The sequence below is a fragment of the Rhinolophus ferrumequinum genome, chromosome 9 (assembly GCF_004115265.2).
Source record: "Rhinolophus ferrumequinum isolate MPI-CBG mRhiFer1 chromosome 9, mRhiFer1_v1.p, whole genome shotgun sequence".
Lineage (NCBI taxonomy): Eukaryota > Metazoa > Chordata > Mammalia > Chiroptera > Rhinolophidae > Rhinolophus > Rhinolophus ferrumequinum.
In genome coordinates this window covers 47,438,513-47,458,771 of record NC_046292.1, presented here as the reverse complement: position 1 = coordinate 47,458,771, position 20,259 = coordinate 47,438,513, and the positions used below count along the sequence as shown (strand labels likewise).

Sequence of the window (20,259 nt, the reverse complement as noted above, 5' to 3'; positions counted from 1 at the left end):
TATCTCAGTGTCTGCTGGAGAACCTGACACAACTCAAGGCCTCAAATGGTTTGTTGTCACATTTGTATCCCCAAACTGCCACTGCAGGCATTCCACATCTTCTTCTTCTTCTTTTTTTTTAATTCAAACTAATATTTATGGTGAGCTGCTACGAGTCAGACCACAAAGCAAACTGAGAAGTGCAAGGGCTTTACCTAGAGTGGCCAGCTGTTTGAAGTGGAGGCAAGCACTAGGCTGGCCCAGGAGGTCCAGCCGGTGGTACAGCAGCTTGCTGCTGGGGACAGTGTTGAGGTTCTTCAGCTGTTTGACAGGTATTTCTGGTTGTATCACCACAATACAGAGAATAAAGGAAGTGTCTTGTACCTGGAAAAACCAATAAAGAGTTTCTAATACAGGAAATGAAGATTTCTGGGGACAGTGATTTGGCCTACATTATTTTTTGCTGTCTGTCTTCTAGCCCTCAGAAAAATACTTGATGAGTGAGTGAAAGAGATAAAGATGGGGTGGCAGACAGTATCTTTGACAAAAGATTACATTTTCTATTTTCCTTTCTGAGAAAGGAACTAAATGTATCCAACAGAAAATCATGGAGCCAATGAAAGGATGAGAAAATCTAGTTCCTTTAAAAACAGTGACCCCAACCTTCTTTTGCTTATTTAAGCTAAGGGATATAAGCTGGAACGAGGCATGAGAATACAGCCCTTATTTCTGTTTGGGTTTGAAATGCATTTTACAATACGTCGTTGGTTTTGCAATCAGTGTTCCAAGAATTGCCTATTTTAAAAGCCAATGTTGAATCCACATACACAGATCACACAGAATCTGGTTTATTCATTCTATTCTCAACTTTCTCTTCTCTTGGGTGGAGCTAACCAGGATCTCCAACTCCTAGCAAGGACAAAGTCCGTGGCTCCCTTGCAAAGCCTGCCTGACTTGTCATTTCAGACCAGAGTAAGCAATGTGCCGTCGCACAGCCTAATTAATTAAGCTCACATGTGGAAACAGGAGTACTTTCAAAGTCACTTTGCTCTTAGAAATGAATGCTTGAATAAAACTTGGTAGGCAAATGTGTCCACCAAAGTATCACAAGCCAAGTCAAGCTGTTTAATTCTAGCTCCTTGACTTCAGAATACAACAGAACTAAACTTCTTAAGTCCAACATATTAGGAGATGGACAGAATCTGTTTTTTAAAAGATGGTTGGTAAATAAATGAAGAGTGATAGCCAGCTAAGGCAGAACTAAAACAGCTAAGAGAATTTACTTAATGATCAAGGAGAAATTTTTAACTAGGCAGGTTAGAGTTTAGTATGATTTAGGGTTTATGACGATGGTTGCAGAATCTTTTTAGAAGCAGGAGAAATTTGCATCTTCCTGGAATTGCTTTCAAGTACTGCTGCTGAGGATATTCAATTAGATTAGCAAATTTAATCCTTTTCCTCCACCCACCAAATTAGAAAATGACAGGGTGCTCCGAAGTGGCATTTATTATTTCCCCTCTTCTCAGCTCAATAGTCATCCTTTGAGTTTGTTTCCTGTGTTGCATGTTCCAAGGAACCAAAAGACAAAAACTTTACCAGAATATAATTTTATAATTGGGTCTATCCTATAAGAGAAAAATAGTTACCCTAAGTACTGGACTTATCAGCGTGATCACTTCGTAAGTTGTATAAATGTCTAATCACTATGTTGTACACCTGAAACTAATATTGTATGTCAACTATAATTAAAGAATAAATTAAAAGGTTACCCCAAGCTTCTAAAAGGAACACGTTGTAAATATTTGCATTTATAAATTGTCCTTAGCTAGAAAGGAAAACAGATTTCAATACATGTCTTTCTACTGTGTTCTAACATGAAAAAAGTGGTCTCTGCATTCAGGAACTACAATGTATCCATCTAGAAGAGCTCTCCATGACTGGGGAGTGGTTTTTTCAACTGATGGCCCATAGGATTCATGTTTTGAAGCAAACCATGGCTGTGTCACACAGGAACATTGTAACACATTCTGATAGTCAATACTTCCTTCCTTCACACCATGCAGCCTCCTTAAATGTGCAAAAATGGATGTGGGTAACACAGTGACAGAGCAGTAATCTCTTAACGCTCCTAACATAATTCCTCACATTGTATTTAAAAGAATTCAGCGAAATAATCCATTTATATCTACTAGTATGTGTATGGATGCAGCTTAACTAATTATTCTCAGCATAAATGAAACCTATTTGGATTATATTTAGTAGAGGAATCCATTTTATTCCTGAGGACAAGATGAATCCCCTTTCTCTAAAGTAACTAAAGAGAGCTTAAAAATGTTTCATCTTACTGCTGGGTTACCAACTGGTATCTTATTATTTTATCACCTCTTAAATTTTTCACTTAATAGCGATATTCTCGATAATTTCAGAATTCTGAGAAAGCTACCGGTTCTATCTGAAGTAATTATATGATTACATCCATTTGGCTATGCAGAGTAGCCAGAATTTACCAGTAGTATCACTGAAGAAAAACTACCTGAACAATACTTCTTTCCAAAATGTTAACATTGGGTTTATTTGCTGTACAAAGAAGGTCTTAATGCCTACATTTCCTTCTTTCTCTTTTAATGCCAACATATATTTATTTTCCCAGGATGTAATTAAGTTGCTTTCAAATCAGGACATACTGGAAGTAAACAATCTACAATTGAAATATAAAAAAGTATTTTTCAATCAAGTATTCTAGTGTGTCTGGCTCATCCTTTCTGATGTGAAAATTAAGCAATTCATCTTTACTTAAAAGCTGTATAAATCTAAAAAATAAGGGCAGATGGTGCAATCATTCTCAAAAATAAATCCTGAAAATGAGCTGACTCAGAGAATTTCAAAATAGACATTGACCTTCCTCAAATCTGTATTATCAAACAATAAAATATCAGTAGAATTAGGTTTGTAGATGTAAGTTTCTCAAAAATTTTCTTGTACTACTTTGTTTGCTTTTGTTTCCATTGTAGAAATCACTGTTGCCATAATGATGATTTAAGAACCAAACAAGGTCAGAGGAGAGTTATGTCTAAAACCCAGTGGGTTACTTCCAACTCCTACCAGCCTTGTGCCAGATACACTGCATCGAGCTGTTCAACTGTCGCCTCCACACCTAGGCTGGATGCTCCATGAGGGCAGAGAGAGTACTATCCTTCTTTGTTCTCCTTAGCTCACAGTAAAAGTTCAGTAAGCAGTTTTTAAAGGGATGGTTAAATGGATCCATTTGGAATCAACGGGTTAAACACCAGATATGGCCATCCAAAGGAATCTCAAGTATGACTGCATTTGAAACTCAGGGATTAAAATTCGATATAAAAATGAAAGTCCACTCTTCTTTTGGTCAATTACAATATCAAAGGCCCCATAACAGCAACGACTGTGTGCTCGGAAGAGAAAATAAAGGACAGACACATAAGTAATACGGACAGTGTGTGTTAGGTCCTATGTCTCCACGATTCTTTGTAGCTAACTATCTGAATGAAGCTACTCAAAGAAAGCTGAAGGGGGTACCACAAGTTACGGCGAAACTGTCAGTCTGCTTGTGGTCTCTGAATAATCCAAATTCTAATCTGAAAGTTTCTTTTTCTTGGAATATGTCAGTAGAGGGCATGTATGCTTTCATAGCTCCTTTTTAATTCCCAACGTCCACAATCTGAGTTTAAAACCATAAAAAACTAACTCGGACATAACCTAAATGTGTATCAATAGGGGACTGTTTAAAGAAACTGGGTTCATCTATATAATGCAATACTACATAGCCAATGAAGGTGCATGTACATAGAACACACACACACACACACACACACCCGTACACACATCTGTGTGTGAATAAAAATTTTCTGTAAATTGAGCAACGTGGTTACTTCTGGGGAACGGGAAGTCAAAGGTAGGAGGGAGGGTAGGGCATAGTTTACTGTCTACTTTACAGCCTTTTATATAGCTTGATTTATTCATCATGAACAATGACTGGCTTTACAAAAAAAAAAAAAGAAAAAAATTATAAAACATCTGCGGGATCTCTTCTTTCTCCAATCACTTTAAAACTGATGGGTAACACTATCCGACCGGCCTAGGTTCCCTAGGATTCCTGCACAAAGAAGAGCATGGCACCCGTGGCCGCTTAGGCAGAGGCGACTTGCCCTCACTCACCATCTTCCAGGCATAGCTGACATTGTAGGCCTCCTTCCCGGTTTCTCTCAGCTTGTTTATGTGCCAGGACAGGGATGAATTCACAGGCACTGCGATAATCTGGCTGCCCAGAGGGAGGCTGCATTGGCAAACAGAATGCAGTATTTCAGGTAAAAGATAAAATGAAGCACTTAATTAAAGGCTGGGACGAAGCTGTGAGTCAATGGCGACCGCCTGATTCGGAAAAGCAATGAAGCGCATAGCTTTTGAAAGAGATAATGTGAGACTTTCAATTTTGTAAGAGCTTTATGTCAGCTCTGCCTTAAAAAACATTCCTTATTCCCTACCCCTGTCCCTCCACCCCTAATTCTAATTCTTTCCAGAAACTAAGTTGTCTCAAATCACTCAGTTATTACTTGACAACCGAGGAACATAAAGACCCGTTTCTCTATAGGTTACCATCTGCCAGAATAATGTATCAAGGTTGGAAAACATCCAATCTGTTCTTTATTTCAAGAGGAAACGTTGTATATGACTGTGCTGTTGATATGGAATAAACACTGTTTTGCCAAGCGATTTTTTGGCATGCTGTAGAGCTGGTACTCTTAACTTTTTATTTTGCCAACATTTTTCAATTTGCTATAGCGGGAGTATTTTTTTTTAAAGAGATAGCATATATCTGATTTTACAATTGAAGGCAATGTACACATAAAATTTGATTTACAAGACATTTCCCCCAAATAATGGTTCTAAGAGACCTTACCTGTTACTCAAAGTAAACATATTTTTGGCTACTATTCTTAGGGAAAAAATTAGTGCGTATACTTTTGATAACATTACACTGATTTACATCCTTGTTTTATAACCTCTAATCAACACTCATCTCTGACCTCAAAGGGTCCCATTCTCAGGGAAAAACACAATACTACGACCCTCACTTTCTCCTTACCTTAAGATGTTTTGCCGAACCAACTCAAATTTGGGGATATTTTCATAATGAATGATGTCAGTATGAAGAGGGGGTTCTGATAGTAAATACGGCCTGGTTAGAGATGGGTGCATAAGTGTATACCCTGAAATAAAAAACCAAAAATACAGGCTGTGGGAAACATGATGCAGGAAGCACTGAATCCAATACACATGGCTGTCACTGGTTTGAAATGCAGAATACTCTGGGATGGCTGCCCGATTCTCAACTTCTCAGTATGTAACTCACCAGTCCAATAAAAACTGAACTTGTTTTATGTGCTCTTACATAAAATTCTTGAAGTGCAGAGAGATGTCTTAGATTATCAAACATCTGCGTAATCAAGAATATTCAGGATGTAGTGGTCATTTGGTCTTTGGTTTATAAAATGTTCAGATCTATCACATAAACCTTAACGCTAGTAAATCTAAAGATAACAATATAGATACACACACACACACACACAAAAAAAAAATCCAAAGGATCATAGTCTATGTGTCATTCTATCCTCAAGTCTAAGTTCCTAATGTTACAAACAACGGTGAACTACCCCTCAACACAACACAGAAACACATGCATAATTTTTAGATTCATTCTGTCATCTTTATGATGTTCTACAGCAACTAGTAGCCCTAGTCAACAGTGTTTCCCTATAAATATTATCATTTTCTACTTTGTTAGTACCAGAATATTGACAGGTTAGTTTTTTCAGGTTATTAAAGAAACTACTCGTTCCCATGATGAATTTTTAGCAGATTACCTTTGTCATCTATGAGAAAAGTATAGGAAGCCAAAGAATCTTGGTAATAAGTCACATCTTCAAGGATGTAAGCCAGGTTAACGTCCACACCTACAATTCCCAGAAGTAGGTTTCCAAAATAACAGGGTTTACTCACAGTCATTATCAAACCTATTGGTTAAAACAAAAAACAAAATGCAAAGGATGGCAGAGAAGGACAAAGGCTGGAAATGTGCTCTACTAAGTTGGGAAGGCTAGTATCAGCCGTCTCAATTTCGCTGGGAAGCAAAGTTTCCTGTGGGATCCAGGAATCCACCACTGCCTTTGCAGACAGCATTAAGTGAGCGAGAGTGTGAGGGAAATAGAGTCTTTTGGGAGTTCAGAAAGCTCAGTTAATTTAAATTGAGGCGACCTGTACATTTCCCACTATTTTTCACCTAAAAGGACATGGCATTCCAGATCAGTGCAAAGCATCAGCAGCACGTAATATATTATTCTACTTCTTACAATAGGGAAAATTCAGCTGAACTTAAAAGACCACTGGACAAGGTATCTAAAAATCGGGGTTCTCGCCCAGCTGTGCCCCTTATGTATCATACCTATGACATTAGGCGTAACTTCTCTGAGCCTTAATTTTCACATCTGTTTAAAGGACACTCTAGTAACTGCTATACTGATTTCTAGAGGTTCTTAGATAAAAAGAGATTACGGATAAAGGAAAGTTTATAAGGTACTATGGTTCATTAATGTATCCTATCCCAAAACAGGAAGGTGGAGAGAAAAAACTTGGAAAGGCACAGAATCTTATTATCTGATCACTTATAACTCGAGTAGCTAAAAGAGACACTCAGTTTGCAAAGGGATGTATTTCCTGTCACTTGGCCCAGGAATTTATAAACTTGTAAGTAAAGAGACAGATAGTAAATATTTAAGGTTTTGTGGGCCATGTAGTCTCTGTTGCACACGCTTTTTCTTTCTTTCTTTTTTAAAACAAAGCTTAAGAAAGATAAAAACCATTCTTAGCTCACAGGCCATACAAAAAACAATAGGATACTTAAGGGAAGGGAAAAGCAAAAGGGAGGAAAACGGACACGAGGAGAGAACGTGAACTGGGGTGAGCAGGGAAACGATGTGAGGTCCTGAGCATCAGGACACCTGGGCTTTCCTCCTCGTTTTGCTACGGAGTTGGGTTAAGTTGTGCCACTTCTCGGAATGAGTCTCTTTCACGAGTCAGATGGAGAGCTGAGACAAAATGATCTTTAGGACCCCTAATCATTCTACAATCCTATGGCTCTAAATAAAACTCCAAATAAAATGATGCAGAGTTTCTCTCCATCGTGCTCTTGTATTTTCCTGTGCTTGATGGCACATTCATGTCTTAGCGGCATATCAGAAAGCCGTTCTTTTATAATAGAAACACGCAGGCAAGGAATAGGGATACTCTTTTAAAGAGTTCTACAAAAATGGGCTTCTACACAGAGAATTGTGTATGATGTCCACTCAGAGTATTATTGAGTTGCTGTGATTGCCAAAGCCAAGTAAACCCATCACCGGGTAGAAGGAAGTGGATACAACCGTGCAAAACTGTGAAAAGTTATGCCCAGTTACAAGATAAGTAAGGTCTGGGGATGTCATATACAGCATGGTGACTGTAATTCACAATAATACTGCATTGTATACGTGAAAGTTGCTAAGAGAGACCTTAAAAGTTCTCATCACCAGAAAAAAATTGTAAGTATGTGAGGTGATGGATGTTAATTAAGCTTATTGATCTTGTCTTTCTCTTATCAGACTTAAAAACCTTCTGCTTGTGGAGGGTGGGATGTGTCACTGCCTGACACAATGCTTGGCTGGCACTCAATAATATTGGTTAAATGCATAAAAGGTCACTAGCATTTAAGACTTGACATTTATTTCCCTACACACACACAAAATAACCTTATTTACCAGTGGGAGTTTCTATGCTATACACATCTGTGGGCTCTGTCAGAAATAGGAAGGATAAAAAAGTTGGTGTGTAGCAGCAACTACCATATTTCTTCCTTCTCGAAAGAAACTATTTACCTAATTTCTAGCAAAAAACACTCCCTATATGCTTGTTACTTTTTATACATGAGTTTTCTCTGAATATCTGAATCTGTGAGGGTACGTAGTTAATGGAACATGGAAATAAACATCTCATATGGTGATGGTATCTGTATAGCCAGTACTTAGCTGCCTCTTCAATCTGCTCTGTCAAGGAAGAAGAGGGGGAAAGATGTGAGACAATGAGAAGGGAAAGAAAAAGGTTGTCCTTTTACTGAGCACATACTGTTGGCAAGACATTATTCTACATGCTTTACATGTAATTAATGTTCACAGCTGCCTGGAGGGAAATATTATTTTTCCCATTTTGTACACCAAGAAATTTAATAATGTGAAGGTTAAACATTTTACCCAACATTGTATTATGGGTAACTTGTGATAGTAGGATGCTGATGATGGTAATAATAGAAATAAGAACAAAAGCAAAATAATACAGCAAAACAAAACAAAAAATAAACAAGAGCAATAATTGTTATTGAGAGGTATGCCAGGCACTAATAAATCTTATAATCTTAATAACCTGAAGGGTTACACGAAAGATGGTTTTACCCTTTCAACAGAGGACCAAATGGAATTAATGAGATTAAATAGTTACCAAGGACAACTGAAGTGTTAGAGATTTGAAATCCTCTGTTATGCCAAGCCTGTATTTGTTTGTGCCGCGTTGCCTTGTCTTTGAGGCTAAACCCTAAGCAAAGTTCCTCTTTAGTTCCAATTCACTAATTTTTGGATACTGGGAATCCTCACAAAGCCTCCCCCGTCAATAGAACCGTTACGTTGACTGAGGCTAGGGCAGTGAGGAAGAAATAGGGCTGGGGATTTCTGCTCTAGAACATAGCACTACCAGGCCAATGGCAGGGGGCTATGCAACCCTTGGACCAGAGAAAGAAATGTCCACTACTTTGTCTGCCCAGACCCTCTAACGCTCATTGTGCACGTATTTAACAACAGTTAAAAATTACTCTCTTGGTGGACTCATGCCTACTTCTTTTACCCTTCTTTTTACAGTAGGAGGTTTTTCCCAAACTCACCATCTCCCATCTCATCAGAGAAGGGGAGGCTAAAGACAGCTTCATCGATCATCCGGTTGGGAAGGTTGGTATAGAACCTGCCAACTGTAGTCTCCAGGTTACTCAGCTGGTTCAGCACCATCATGCTGCCCTTCACCACAGGCAAGGCTGTCCGGTCCAGCACACCATACTTCCCTGAGTTCTGTTCAGCCAAATCTCTCAGAAAAGCCAGCTCTTTCAAACCAGTCACCCCGTCTGAAATAGAAAGCCAAGGGAAGTCAATGTAAAGCAAAATGGTCTCTATCCATACAATAACCTTGCCATTTAGATTTAATAAATGGCATGGATTAGGTCTTGTGATAACTCTGCCAAATGATGATCCCTCTGCAAAAGGGGTCTTTTCAGAGACAGTCTGGACTCAGGACACAGATACCAGTTCTTGTGAAGGAACAAAGCCTGAGGCATGGTCTTCCTTAAGTCAAGAGGGCAAAGGGATCCTTCAAGAGGCAATGATGAAAAACACATAAAGGAACCCCATTCAGCAAGGATGTGTTCTCCCCTAAAAGTTTAATTATAAAATTTAAATTATTTTTCTGCATTTAATATTTGAAAGCGAGTCATGATTAACAAGTCTGCATTTAATTTAAATTAGTAGATAAAGTTGTAAGAGTTTTAAAGGACAGAGGTTTACCATTTTATTTCTTACCTCTTTGCTTGTTAAACACTTGTCAAAGTCTCAAGCAACTAAATGAAAGAATTATGAATTGCATTTAGTGTTGCCTCCAAATCCTCTGACTTTAAGCTCATTTTAATTACAAATGTTTTCATGCTTGATATTGTTAGGATAATACTGTATTTGATTTATTGAATGTATATTTTTTACGTTTAGAGGGTTTTAAAACTTTGTAAAAGCTTTAGTCATACTGGGATGTATTGTTCTACAACATCTGTAATCTATAGCACAAAAATAAATTTAATAAACCCTTTTTAAATTTTTGGTTTGCTATTGTTGGAACGCAGTCAAAAGGATTAGTAACTGATCCCATATGGGTACCACTGTAAACAAATTCAAATGATTTCAATCACTGCTGAGATTCTACCAATGAGTTTTAAAAAGGCTTTGCCTCAAGTTCTTGAACTATTTAGTCGTTAAAAAAAAATCTGAAGAGTTTGTGGTTCACCTACCTTATATGACTCTATTATTTCTAAATAGGGAACGCATACACTTCTAGCCTTGGAGGCCCATTTCTAAAGTCATGGCAGGATGTAATGGATGCAATTTCTTTCTTAACACATTGTACTTAAATACCTTGGATTTTACTACACTCATGCAATGCAAAAGGAAAGTCAGAACCAGATTAATGTTCCCTTTGCTCAACAGAGTTGAAATGGGGGAGGGGGGGTGCGTGAATGGCACACTCCAGGGAAAAAGACAAAACACAAGGCATGATTGATCTCTGACCTTACACGCTTGAGAAACTCAAGTTCACAGAGGTGAATGATAAAAGGAAACAACCCAAGGCAATAAGTACATTTGCTTTCTTTGTCATGTACTACTTGTAAAATGTAAAAATAAAATAATAAGCAGGAACTAGGCAAAGAAGAACAGTGTTGGAGGAAAGTTATCAAAGATTGGGTTTTTATTGGGGAATATTGGAGAACAGTGTGTTTTTCCAGCATCCATCAGCTCCAAGTCAAGTCGTTGTCCTTCCATCTAGTTGTGGAGGCCACAGCTCAGCTCCAAGTCCAGTTGCCATTTTCAATCTTTAGTTGCAGGGGGCGCAGCCCATCATCCCATGTGGGAATTGAACCGGCAACCTTGTTGTTAAGAACTCGCACTCTAACCAACTGAGCCATCGGGCCACCCCTCTGGCAGCTCAGCGGTAACTCGCTGTCTTTAATCTAATTGTGGAGGGCGCAGCTCACTTGCCCATGTGGGAATTGAACTGGTGACCCTGTTGTTAAGAGCTCGTGCTCTAATCAACTGAGCCATCTGGCTGCCCCAAAGATCGGGTATTTTATGTCACAGCATCATGAAATGTTATGCAGGGGTGGCAATAGGGTCAATAGGGTTATGGTAAGACTTATGGTAAGAATGCTGGATGGTTCTGTCATCAACATGGTCATGCTGGAAACTATATTTCCCAGAATCCTCTTTCCTTTATGCTTCCAGGTTAAAAGTAGCCAAAAATGACATGTTTTGAGGTTTCAGAGGCAAAGTGAGAAATGGTGAAATACAGACACAGAGGGACCAAAATGTTCTAGTTTGCCCTACTCTTCTCTGATCTGCATTCAGTTCCCTTTCACAGATGCTGGTTTTTTCACGAAGGGCAATCCCAGGACCAATCTAGATGTTTCACTGAGAGTTCACAGGATAGCAGCCATTAAGATCCAACAACCTCCCATAGACTTCTACACGAGACCTCCTAAGTGGTCTTTAATATTCCTAGCTTCCAGACATCCCTGCCAGCTCCAACCAGAGCTGGTTACTACACTTAGAGTTGTCAACTCCTCTTTTTGAATCTCGATTGTTCCAGTTTTCCCCACAATTGTGTACATTCTAATTCTGATAATAAATTCATTATATCAACATTCTGATAGTGGTCTTTCCTATTTGAAGCCTTATTGATAGAGTAAGGGAATATGGCAACCCTAGTGATTAATGCTGAGATAGCATTTGGAGAGAGGAAAACTGGAGAGAGGATAGTAACCAGAGGTTTTAAAGAATGGAATTTTCAGGAGCACAGCAAGGTATACAAGATACTCTGGTGGGAAGATTTAGGACCAGTGAAGAGATGGATGATAGCAAGGAAGCTTCTTTACTCAGTATCTGCATTAGCAGGACTTCAAATCTAATGGAAAAGAAGTGATCACTTCATTTTATGTTTCCTTACTCCTGTACTATTGCATTTAACTCATTTGTCTTGACTGTCTGTCTTTCTCATTGGGTTATAAACTTCCTGATGACAGGGACTTTGTAGAATATAGAACCTTAGTACATTGTAGGCTCAATAAATTTTATTTTCCTCCCTCCTTCCATTTCTCCTTCCTTCCTCTTAAGAGTGAAAGAAGCTAAACCTTACGAAAAAAGAGCAACTGGTACCAGAGATAACACTGAAAGGTATATATCCCAGACAAAAACAGTCCATCCCTGTCCAACTTGTTTGTGCTCAGTGCTCAGAATACAAAGAAAACTAAGGCATTGCTCATGTCTGAGAAGCTCACATTCTTGTGGAAAGTGGAGGGAGAAGAAGGAAAGAACAATACATATGTGAGCAGATCACTTCAATGGAATGGGTAACATGCTTTACAGCAATAATCATAATATTCTGGGGGACGTGGAATACTGAACAGAAAGCTGGCCCTGAACCAGAGTGGAAGAGACACACCTTTGACTCTGAACTGTACTAACAAAGGAAATCCACAAAATTTCATTCACTCCTTCAGTTGGCATGAAGGACATGTTATTTATCAGGTCCTGTGTTAGGACCTTTAAATACATCATATCCTGTTTATTACCATAGCGACCCTATGGAAATTTTATTATTTTCATTTAACAGATAAAACAGAGGCATAAAGAGATTAAGGAACCTGCCACAAACCACATGGATAATAAATGGAGACTGGAACTTGGAATCTCTAGACCACACACCTTGTTTTCTTCCATGTATAGTCCATAAAACATCTGGAAAAGAATCACACTGGCCAGAAACCACAGGGTCAAGATGGTGGAGTAGGTAAACACTGTGGTTGTCTCCTCCCAGACCACATCAAAATTACAACTAAACTACAGAACAACCATCCCTTGGAACTGCCTGAAATCTAGCTGAACAGAAGTCCCATAACTAAGAATACATAGAAGAAGCCACGTGGAGACTGGTAGGAGGGGCAAAGGTGCTGGTCTATTCCTAAACTTTCATGTGGCATTTAAAAATTGGGAGGTGCATCTTTGCTGCAGAGGTCTCCTCTGTGGAGTGAGGGGTCTCAGCCTCACATCAGGCTCCCCAGTTTCTAGTCTTGGGGAAGAGAAGTCCCCACAACTTCTGGCTGTGAAAATCAGAGGAGACTGTGGTTGAGACAGAGGGTTAGTGGAGTCCCAGGCATTCCTCTTATTAAAGGACCCAGGCATGGACTTACTCACAGATGGACTCACTCACTCTGAGTTCAGTGCTAGGGCAACAGCTCGAAAGGCGACAGGGACTTACAAGGAGGAACTGAATTGTCTGGCTCCAGGTTGAGGGCTGGAGGGGCAGCTTTCTCTCAGACAGAGTGCTCACAGAAGCCACTGTTCCTTTGTTGAGCCCTCCTCCATCCCAGCATGCAGACTAAGGTGGGTGTCATATCTGAGTCTTCATCAACCTAACTAACACCATTCACTGCACCCTGGTGATTTCCTGAGACCCTCCCTCACCCAAACTTTGGGCCCACCCAAGCTGCTTCTAGTGGCTTTTCCACACACATGGACTGTCTTGGCTCATGCCGTGGACTTCCCTAAACTCTCTCAAAGGTTCACAAACCCCAAACAAGCAGCATTTGGCCTCAGCATGCCCTGTACCGCTTCTTAAGCAGACCCAAGCCTGGCACTAGTAGCAGCTGACCTCGGTTTGCAGCTTAGCCTTTCCCAGGCACCTCCAAGCCCAGCACAAGTGGCAACCATCTGCAGATCACTTTGCTCATACCAACTAGCCCTGGGCAGGGCACAGGCAGTGGCTAACCTTGGCTTGGACCAGAGCCCCACCCAAGGGGCCCCAGAACCAACACATCCAGGGCACATCAGACCACAGCAGAACACCATCCAACCACTTCCACAAATGACACACCCAAAGGGCAGACTTGGCAGGCACCAGAGGGCAACTAAAGTGAATCCTGCTCTGTAGAGTCAGTCTCTGTATAACAACTCCTCCACTGTAGTCATGGTCAGTTCTCACAGCCCTTCAGCCAAAGGGTCAATCTCTCCCTCTAACAGGCCAATAGCAATCAAGGCCCAACTACAAAAGGAGGGTGCATACAACCCACACAAGGGACACTCCTGGAGTATCTGGCTCAGGTGAGCTGGGAGACTGTTCTGCTGGGCCCCATAGGACTCTATATAAGGCCACTCTACCAAATTGGGAGATACAGCAGCTCTACCTAATACATAGAAACAAGCATAGGAGGGCAGCCAAAATGAGGAGACAGAGAGAAATATCCCAAAATAAAAGAACAGAATAAAACTCCACAAAAAGGAATAAACAAAATGGAGACAAGCAATCTACCAGATGCAGAGTTCAAAACGTTGGTTATAAGGATGCTCAGTGATCTCAGTGAGAACTTTATCAAAAGGATGGGAAACATAAAAACAGAGACATAAAACATAAAAAAGAACCAGTCAGAAATGAAGAATATAATAACTGAAATGAAAAATATATTAGAGGGAATCAAAACAGACTAGATGAAGCAGAGGCTCGAATCAGCAATTTGGAAGATAGGGTAGCAGAAAACACCAAATCAGAACAGCAAAAAAAATCCAAAGAAATGAAGAAGAGTTTAAGAGGACTCTGGAACAACATCAAGTGTACCAACATTTGCATCATAGGCGTATCAGAAGAAGATAGAGAGCAAGGAATTGAAAACTTATTTGAAGAAATAATGACAGATAACTTCCCTAACCTGGTAAATGAAATAGGCATACAAACCCAGGAAGTGCAGGAATCCTGAACAAGATGAACACAAAGAGGCTCAAGACACATCATAATAAAAATGCCAAGGGTAAAAGAAAAAGAGAGAATCTTAAAAGTAGCACGAGAAAAGCACTTACCTACAAGGGAGCGCCCATAAGACTATCAGCTGATTTCTCAACAGAAACTTTGCAGGCCAGAAGGGATTGGCAGGAAATATTAAAAGTGATGAAAAGCAACGGCCTATAACCAAGATAACTCTACCTTGCAAGGCTATCATTTAAAACTGAAGGAGAAATAAAGACCTTCCCAAACAAAAAAATAAAACTAAAGGAGTTCATCACCACCAAACCAGTATTAAGAAATGTTAAAGGGACTTCTTTAAGAAAAAGAAGAGAAAAAAGATTAAAAAATGTGAATAATAAAATGACAAGTACATATCTATCAACAATTACTTTAAATATAAATGGATTAAATAATCCAATCAAGATATAGGATGTCTAAATGGCTAAGAAACAAGACCTTTCCATATGCTGCCTATTAGAGACTCACTTCAGATTGAAAGATACACAGACTGAAAGTAAAGGAATGGAAAAATATCGTTCATGAAAATAAAAACAAACAAACAAAATCTGGAGTAGCAATACTTATACCAGACAAAATAGAATTTAAAACAAAGGCTATAACGAGACAAAGGACCCAGCAATTCCACTTCTGGGTATTTATTGGAAGAAATCCAAAACACTCATTTGAAAAGACATATGCATCCATATGTTCATTGTAGCATTATTCATAATAGCCAAGATATGGAAGCTACCTAAATGTCCATCAATAGATGAATAGATAAAGAAGTTGTACATATGTACAATGGAATATTACTCAGCCATAAAAAAGAATGAAATCTTGCCATCTGAAACAATGATGGACCTAGAGAGCATTACACTAAATGAAATAAGACAGAGAAATACAAATGCCATATGATTTCACTTATATGTTGAATCTAAAAAACAAAACAAATAAACAAATAAATAAAACAGAAACAAACTCATAGGTACAAAGAACATTATCATGGTTGCCAGAGGGCGGGGTGTTGGGGAGATAGGTGAAAAAGGGGAAGGGATTAAAAAGTAGAAATTGGTAGTTACACAATAGTCATGGGGATGTAAAGTAGAGCATAGGTAATACAGTCAATAATATTATCATAACTATGCATGGTGTCAGGTGGGTATTAGATTTATCGGGGTTATTGCTTTGTAAACGATATGAATGTCTAATCACTATGTTGTACACTGAAACTAATATAACATTGTAGGTCAATTGTAAATGAAAAATTAAAAAAAAAATTATTAAAAAAAAAATGATACTGGCCAGAACAAAGATTCCTGGACCTCGCCCAAGAAGGTCTGAATAAAAATTTGAGGGCGCTGCTTGGAAGTCTACATTTAAAAAATAATCTCCAAGTAATCCTTAGCACATTAAAATATGAGAACCATTGTCCCTAAAGCCACGTGGTTCTACATGGCAATCTGGAAGTGGAGAAGAGAAATAAAAGACCATAGGTGGGAAGGGCTGCTGGATCAAGACATGGCTGGCCTCTTAAAAACAAGAAAATATGGCCATCTTGAGTAGAAGGCAAAGGGCCTGAAGAAGAAGATGCTTTGGGAAAAGAGCAATGCATTCACAGGTGGGGAGACAAGACTTAGCAGAGAGGCCAGGACACTGAGCTGTCGTTAGACTGCAGGGCAGGTTGGAAAGCAGGAGGAAAAATGCTGAGTATTTCCTCAGATTTGTCAATTTACTAACCACTTTCATATAGTGTCTCATTGTACAGCAACAAAATCAACCTTAATGAGTACCCTGGAAGTGTCACATACTGTCTTGGGTGTTTAGTATAAATTAGAGCTAATCTTCACTACAACCCTGTCAAGTAGATAATATTAGGTTGGTGCAAAAGTAATTGCAGTTTTTGCAGTTATTTTTAACCTTTTAAACCGCAATTACTTTTGCACCAACCTAATACTTATCTCCATTATACAGCTAAGGAAGTTGAGGTGGAGAAAGTAACAGAAGAGGCCTCAGGTGGTGATTCTGCCGGGAAATGTGGTATTCACAGTCTTGATCATACTGAAGAATCTAGCTCAGCAGCTCAGCTTCCTACAGCTTAAATCAATGAGATAACTTAGATAACCTCTGTGAGGTATTAAAATCCAAGAACAGGAAGGAGAACCGAAAACAATGGAGTCATGCAGAATTATCTGCAAAACCACATAACTGGGGAAGGTTGAGAAATGAGCAGTTGGCTGGAAAGAGAGATGAAGAGAAAGGGACATCCTAACACATGCCCTGACTACCAACATTAGGCGGAGAAAGACAGGTTTGGGAAGTAAGCTGCTTAGTTGCCCCTCTTCTTATACTCTTCATCAAAGCACACGGTTATGGTTCTTTTTTATTTTTTTTGAAAGCAGCATGCACTTAGAACTTTCATCAGAAAGAAGAACCTCGAAACACTCCCTACCATTCATGAGGGCGTAGGTGAGAATCATTACGGAGTTGTTCAGAAAGCTATTTTCTTCATTGATGACACGGAGAGTTGCCTTTTTATCTTCTTCTGAAGACTCCTTTGATGTAATGCCAGCTGACAGGTAAATTATGACCATGTCTGTATCTAAACAAAAACATACAAATTGTTACATTGGATTCTGGCTAAAGGCAACAGTGCAGTTTCTTTTTCATTTCCCCTGGACTTTCCCGCCTCAAGGACCTGCCTGGCCCACTGTTCCTACTCTCACATTTGATGCTGGGGCTTTCATCTCCCTGCCTCTGCTTCTCTTCCGTCCTGCTCCTTGTGGGCATCGAGGCCTCATTTACCCAGTGGCAGGTAAAGAGATGTTCCTAATAAATTTACCAGGGAAAAGGAGATTTCCCTTAGGCACCCACAGTCGAGTTAATTTAGCCATCCCAAATGGAAATCTCTCCTGCCTTTGGAAATGGAAAATTCAGAACCTGATTTAATCTTTTCCTCAGTGACTCACAGTTTTCACCAAGAACATACACTTTGGAGGGACTAGGCTTTAAAAATGGTGGTTCTTCCAGGGGCTCTTGAGACATATACGATTATTTTCCCCCGATACTAAGTAGCTCCAGAAACATTTTTAAAACTCATCAGTGTAGAAGAGCAATACAATGAGGACACAGGAGCCAGGCTGCCTGTGTTCAACTCCCAGCTCTGCTCCTTACAAGCCGTGTCTGGGTGATTCAGGCAGATTTCTTAGCCTTTTTATACCTCAGTTTCCTTGTCCGTAACATGGGGATAATGATAGTACTTACTTCATAGGGTTGCTATGGGGACTAACAGGTTAATTTAAGTAAAGAACAAAAGCAAAGGGCGATGGCAAATACAGGGTAAAAGAGAAAAGAAAGAAACCACAACACATACAAATACAAAACAAGTACAAAACTCTCATACTGGTGGGGAAGTAGCACCTTCTAGTAAAACTGATCCCAACTAGGGCTAATTTAATGGGCAGAGTAGTAGAGAAGTCATTCTAGCTCAGTGTAAAGAACTCCTTTCAGGCAGATTTACTCCAAAACGAAAGTGGGGGATTTCACTGCACTAGAAACATAGAAGCAGAGGCTGAATGACAGTACTAACAGAGGGATGGAAGAAAGAGAGCTGGATATTTCCATTATTTTATTAATCTGAGATTCTTTGATTCAATATATATTCGTAAGACTTCCTGCATACAAGTTTAACTTTTTATTGAGAAATACATATTTATACAATGTTACATGCTTATTTCTTTAGGTCCTTACTGTCATTTAATTGAGGTTGCTTTATAGTTACTGTGGCAGGCAATCTCTAGGCTGGTACCCCAATGATCCTACCTCCTGATATTTGCATCCTTGAATAGTAGTCTCCCTTTGAGTGTGGGCTGGATTTAAAGACCAGCTTCTGGTGAATAGAATGCAACAGAGGTGTTGGGATGTCAAAAGACAGGTTAGGTTACAAAAAGATGGTGGCTTCCACCTTTGGCGCTCTCTCATTCCCAGGGAAGCCAGATAACATGTTGCAAGCTGTCCAACGGAGAGGCAAGGAATGGAGGCCCTCAGAATCAAGTCCTGATAACACCCATGGGAGTGAACCTGGGAATGAATCCTTCCTGAGTTGAACTCGGAGATGGCAGTAGCCTTGGGAAACAGTTTGACTGCAACCTCATGAGACACATTTAGCCAGAGGCACCCAGCTATGCTGTGCCCAGACTCCTGACCTATAGACACTGGGATAATAAATGTTTATTATTTTACTTTAAGTCACTGAGTGTTAGAGTAATTTGTTACCCAGCAACAGATCATGAATGCAGTTACCCTTTTAAAAATTATCCTCACAATGATGAGGATACAATGCTTGAGGTTCCTTCAGTTTGTAAATTTCCATTTATACTTAGTTTATGTTGTATCAATATTGTAGACAACTGAACTGAGCTTAATAAAATCTGACGCAAAGAAGTATGTGCAAAGTTGCTCTCTTATTTACTACCAAGATTTGGTATACAAGCAAGTCTTAAAGCCAATTTTAATGCTTGAATAATTCTCTAATAAACACTAACTACAAATTTATATCGCACTATTTATTTATCAGAAAATCAGGAAGTAAATGTTGATGAAAAACAAAAAAATACATCATCTTAGGAATATCCCTGTCTTAAACTAGATGGTAATATTTTTCCAATGTTGTAAATACACATCTGCAAGTTATTATTTTAGGACCCTAACCATCTCACTTGAAGCTTCAGACTGGAAAAAATATATAAATATTGCTTGACTCCCTAGTGGAGGGAATACAGATAGAACATGAGGCTGATCTAGAGTCTGAGACAAACCATTGGCCAATAGCGGAGGTACCAGGTGTGACAAATTCCTGGACACACCTGTAAGACTGACTGTAAAAGAGAACACTTTGTGTTTCTTACTTAGCTTTATGCTTCTGGATAAAATACGTTGTCACTGAGAGCTGGTTTTAGGGCACAGACCCGTATTTGGAAAGCCAGAAGGCCTGCAGCCTACAGGCTCCTTTAGTAGCCAAGTGCATTTTGTTTCCATCCCAGCAATAAGATACACGTTTTGTAAATATCCTATCTCCACCCAGCCCCTGACTCCACTCCTGTCCTATCCTCAAGCAAAATTAAGTTATTTTTCTATTCTTAGATACCAGACCTGCCAAATTTGGTGTGATTTATTTATTTACGTATTAGGAGATTCCTTCTTTAGGGAATGACTTGTGATTAGTCATGTTAGGGATGACTAATTATAAGCACGTGGGGCAGAGCAATGGCATAGCATGTACCTGCAAGAAAGTGTAAGAGACTTTCCCTGTCAAGTCTCCATTTCTCAAGTCCCTGTCTAAGCCACCAGCAAATCTTGGGGTCGATACCAAAAGGGAAAGAGCAACTCAAGTTTGGGCTTTGCCCAATGGCATTAGATCTCCACTCCCAATCATCTTATTCCTTCTGCTATCAAGTGACCCTCCAACCAGTTACAAACCCAGAACAAACAACCCAAATATACTGACGGTATCAGCTATAGATCTACCATTGGACTGAAAAAAAGGCAGCTCCTGGATATAAGTTTTAGATTTTCTGATTAGTGCAAAGC

General features: G+C 39.4%; 1 protein-coding gene across 2 annotated transcripts in view; it reads right to left on the bottom strand.

Moving 5' to 3' along the window:
• The window catches only part of CACHD1 (cache domain containing 1), a 208,539-nt gene that overhangs the window by 31,514 nt on the left and 156,766 nt on the right, over window positions 1-20,259 (bottom strand). For both annotated transcript variants that reach the window (XM_033115363.1, XM_033115364.1), the window contains exons 8-13: window positions 17,123-17,272; window positions 8,972-9,205; window positions 5,877-6,026; window positions 5,099-5,222; window positions 4,171-4,288; window positions 195-363 (exon numbers count right to left, since the gene is read on the bottom strand). In XM_033115363.1, coding sequence (XP_032971254.1) covers window positions 195-363; window positions 4,171-4,288; window positions 5,099-5,222; window positions 5,877-6,026; window positions 8,972-9,205; window positions 17,123-17,272 — 945 coding nt within the window. The remainder of the gene's footprint in view (window positions 1-194; window positions 364-4,170; window positions 4,289-5,098; window positions 5,223-5,876; window positions 6,027-8,971; window positions 9,206-17,122; window positions 17,273-20,259) is intronic.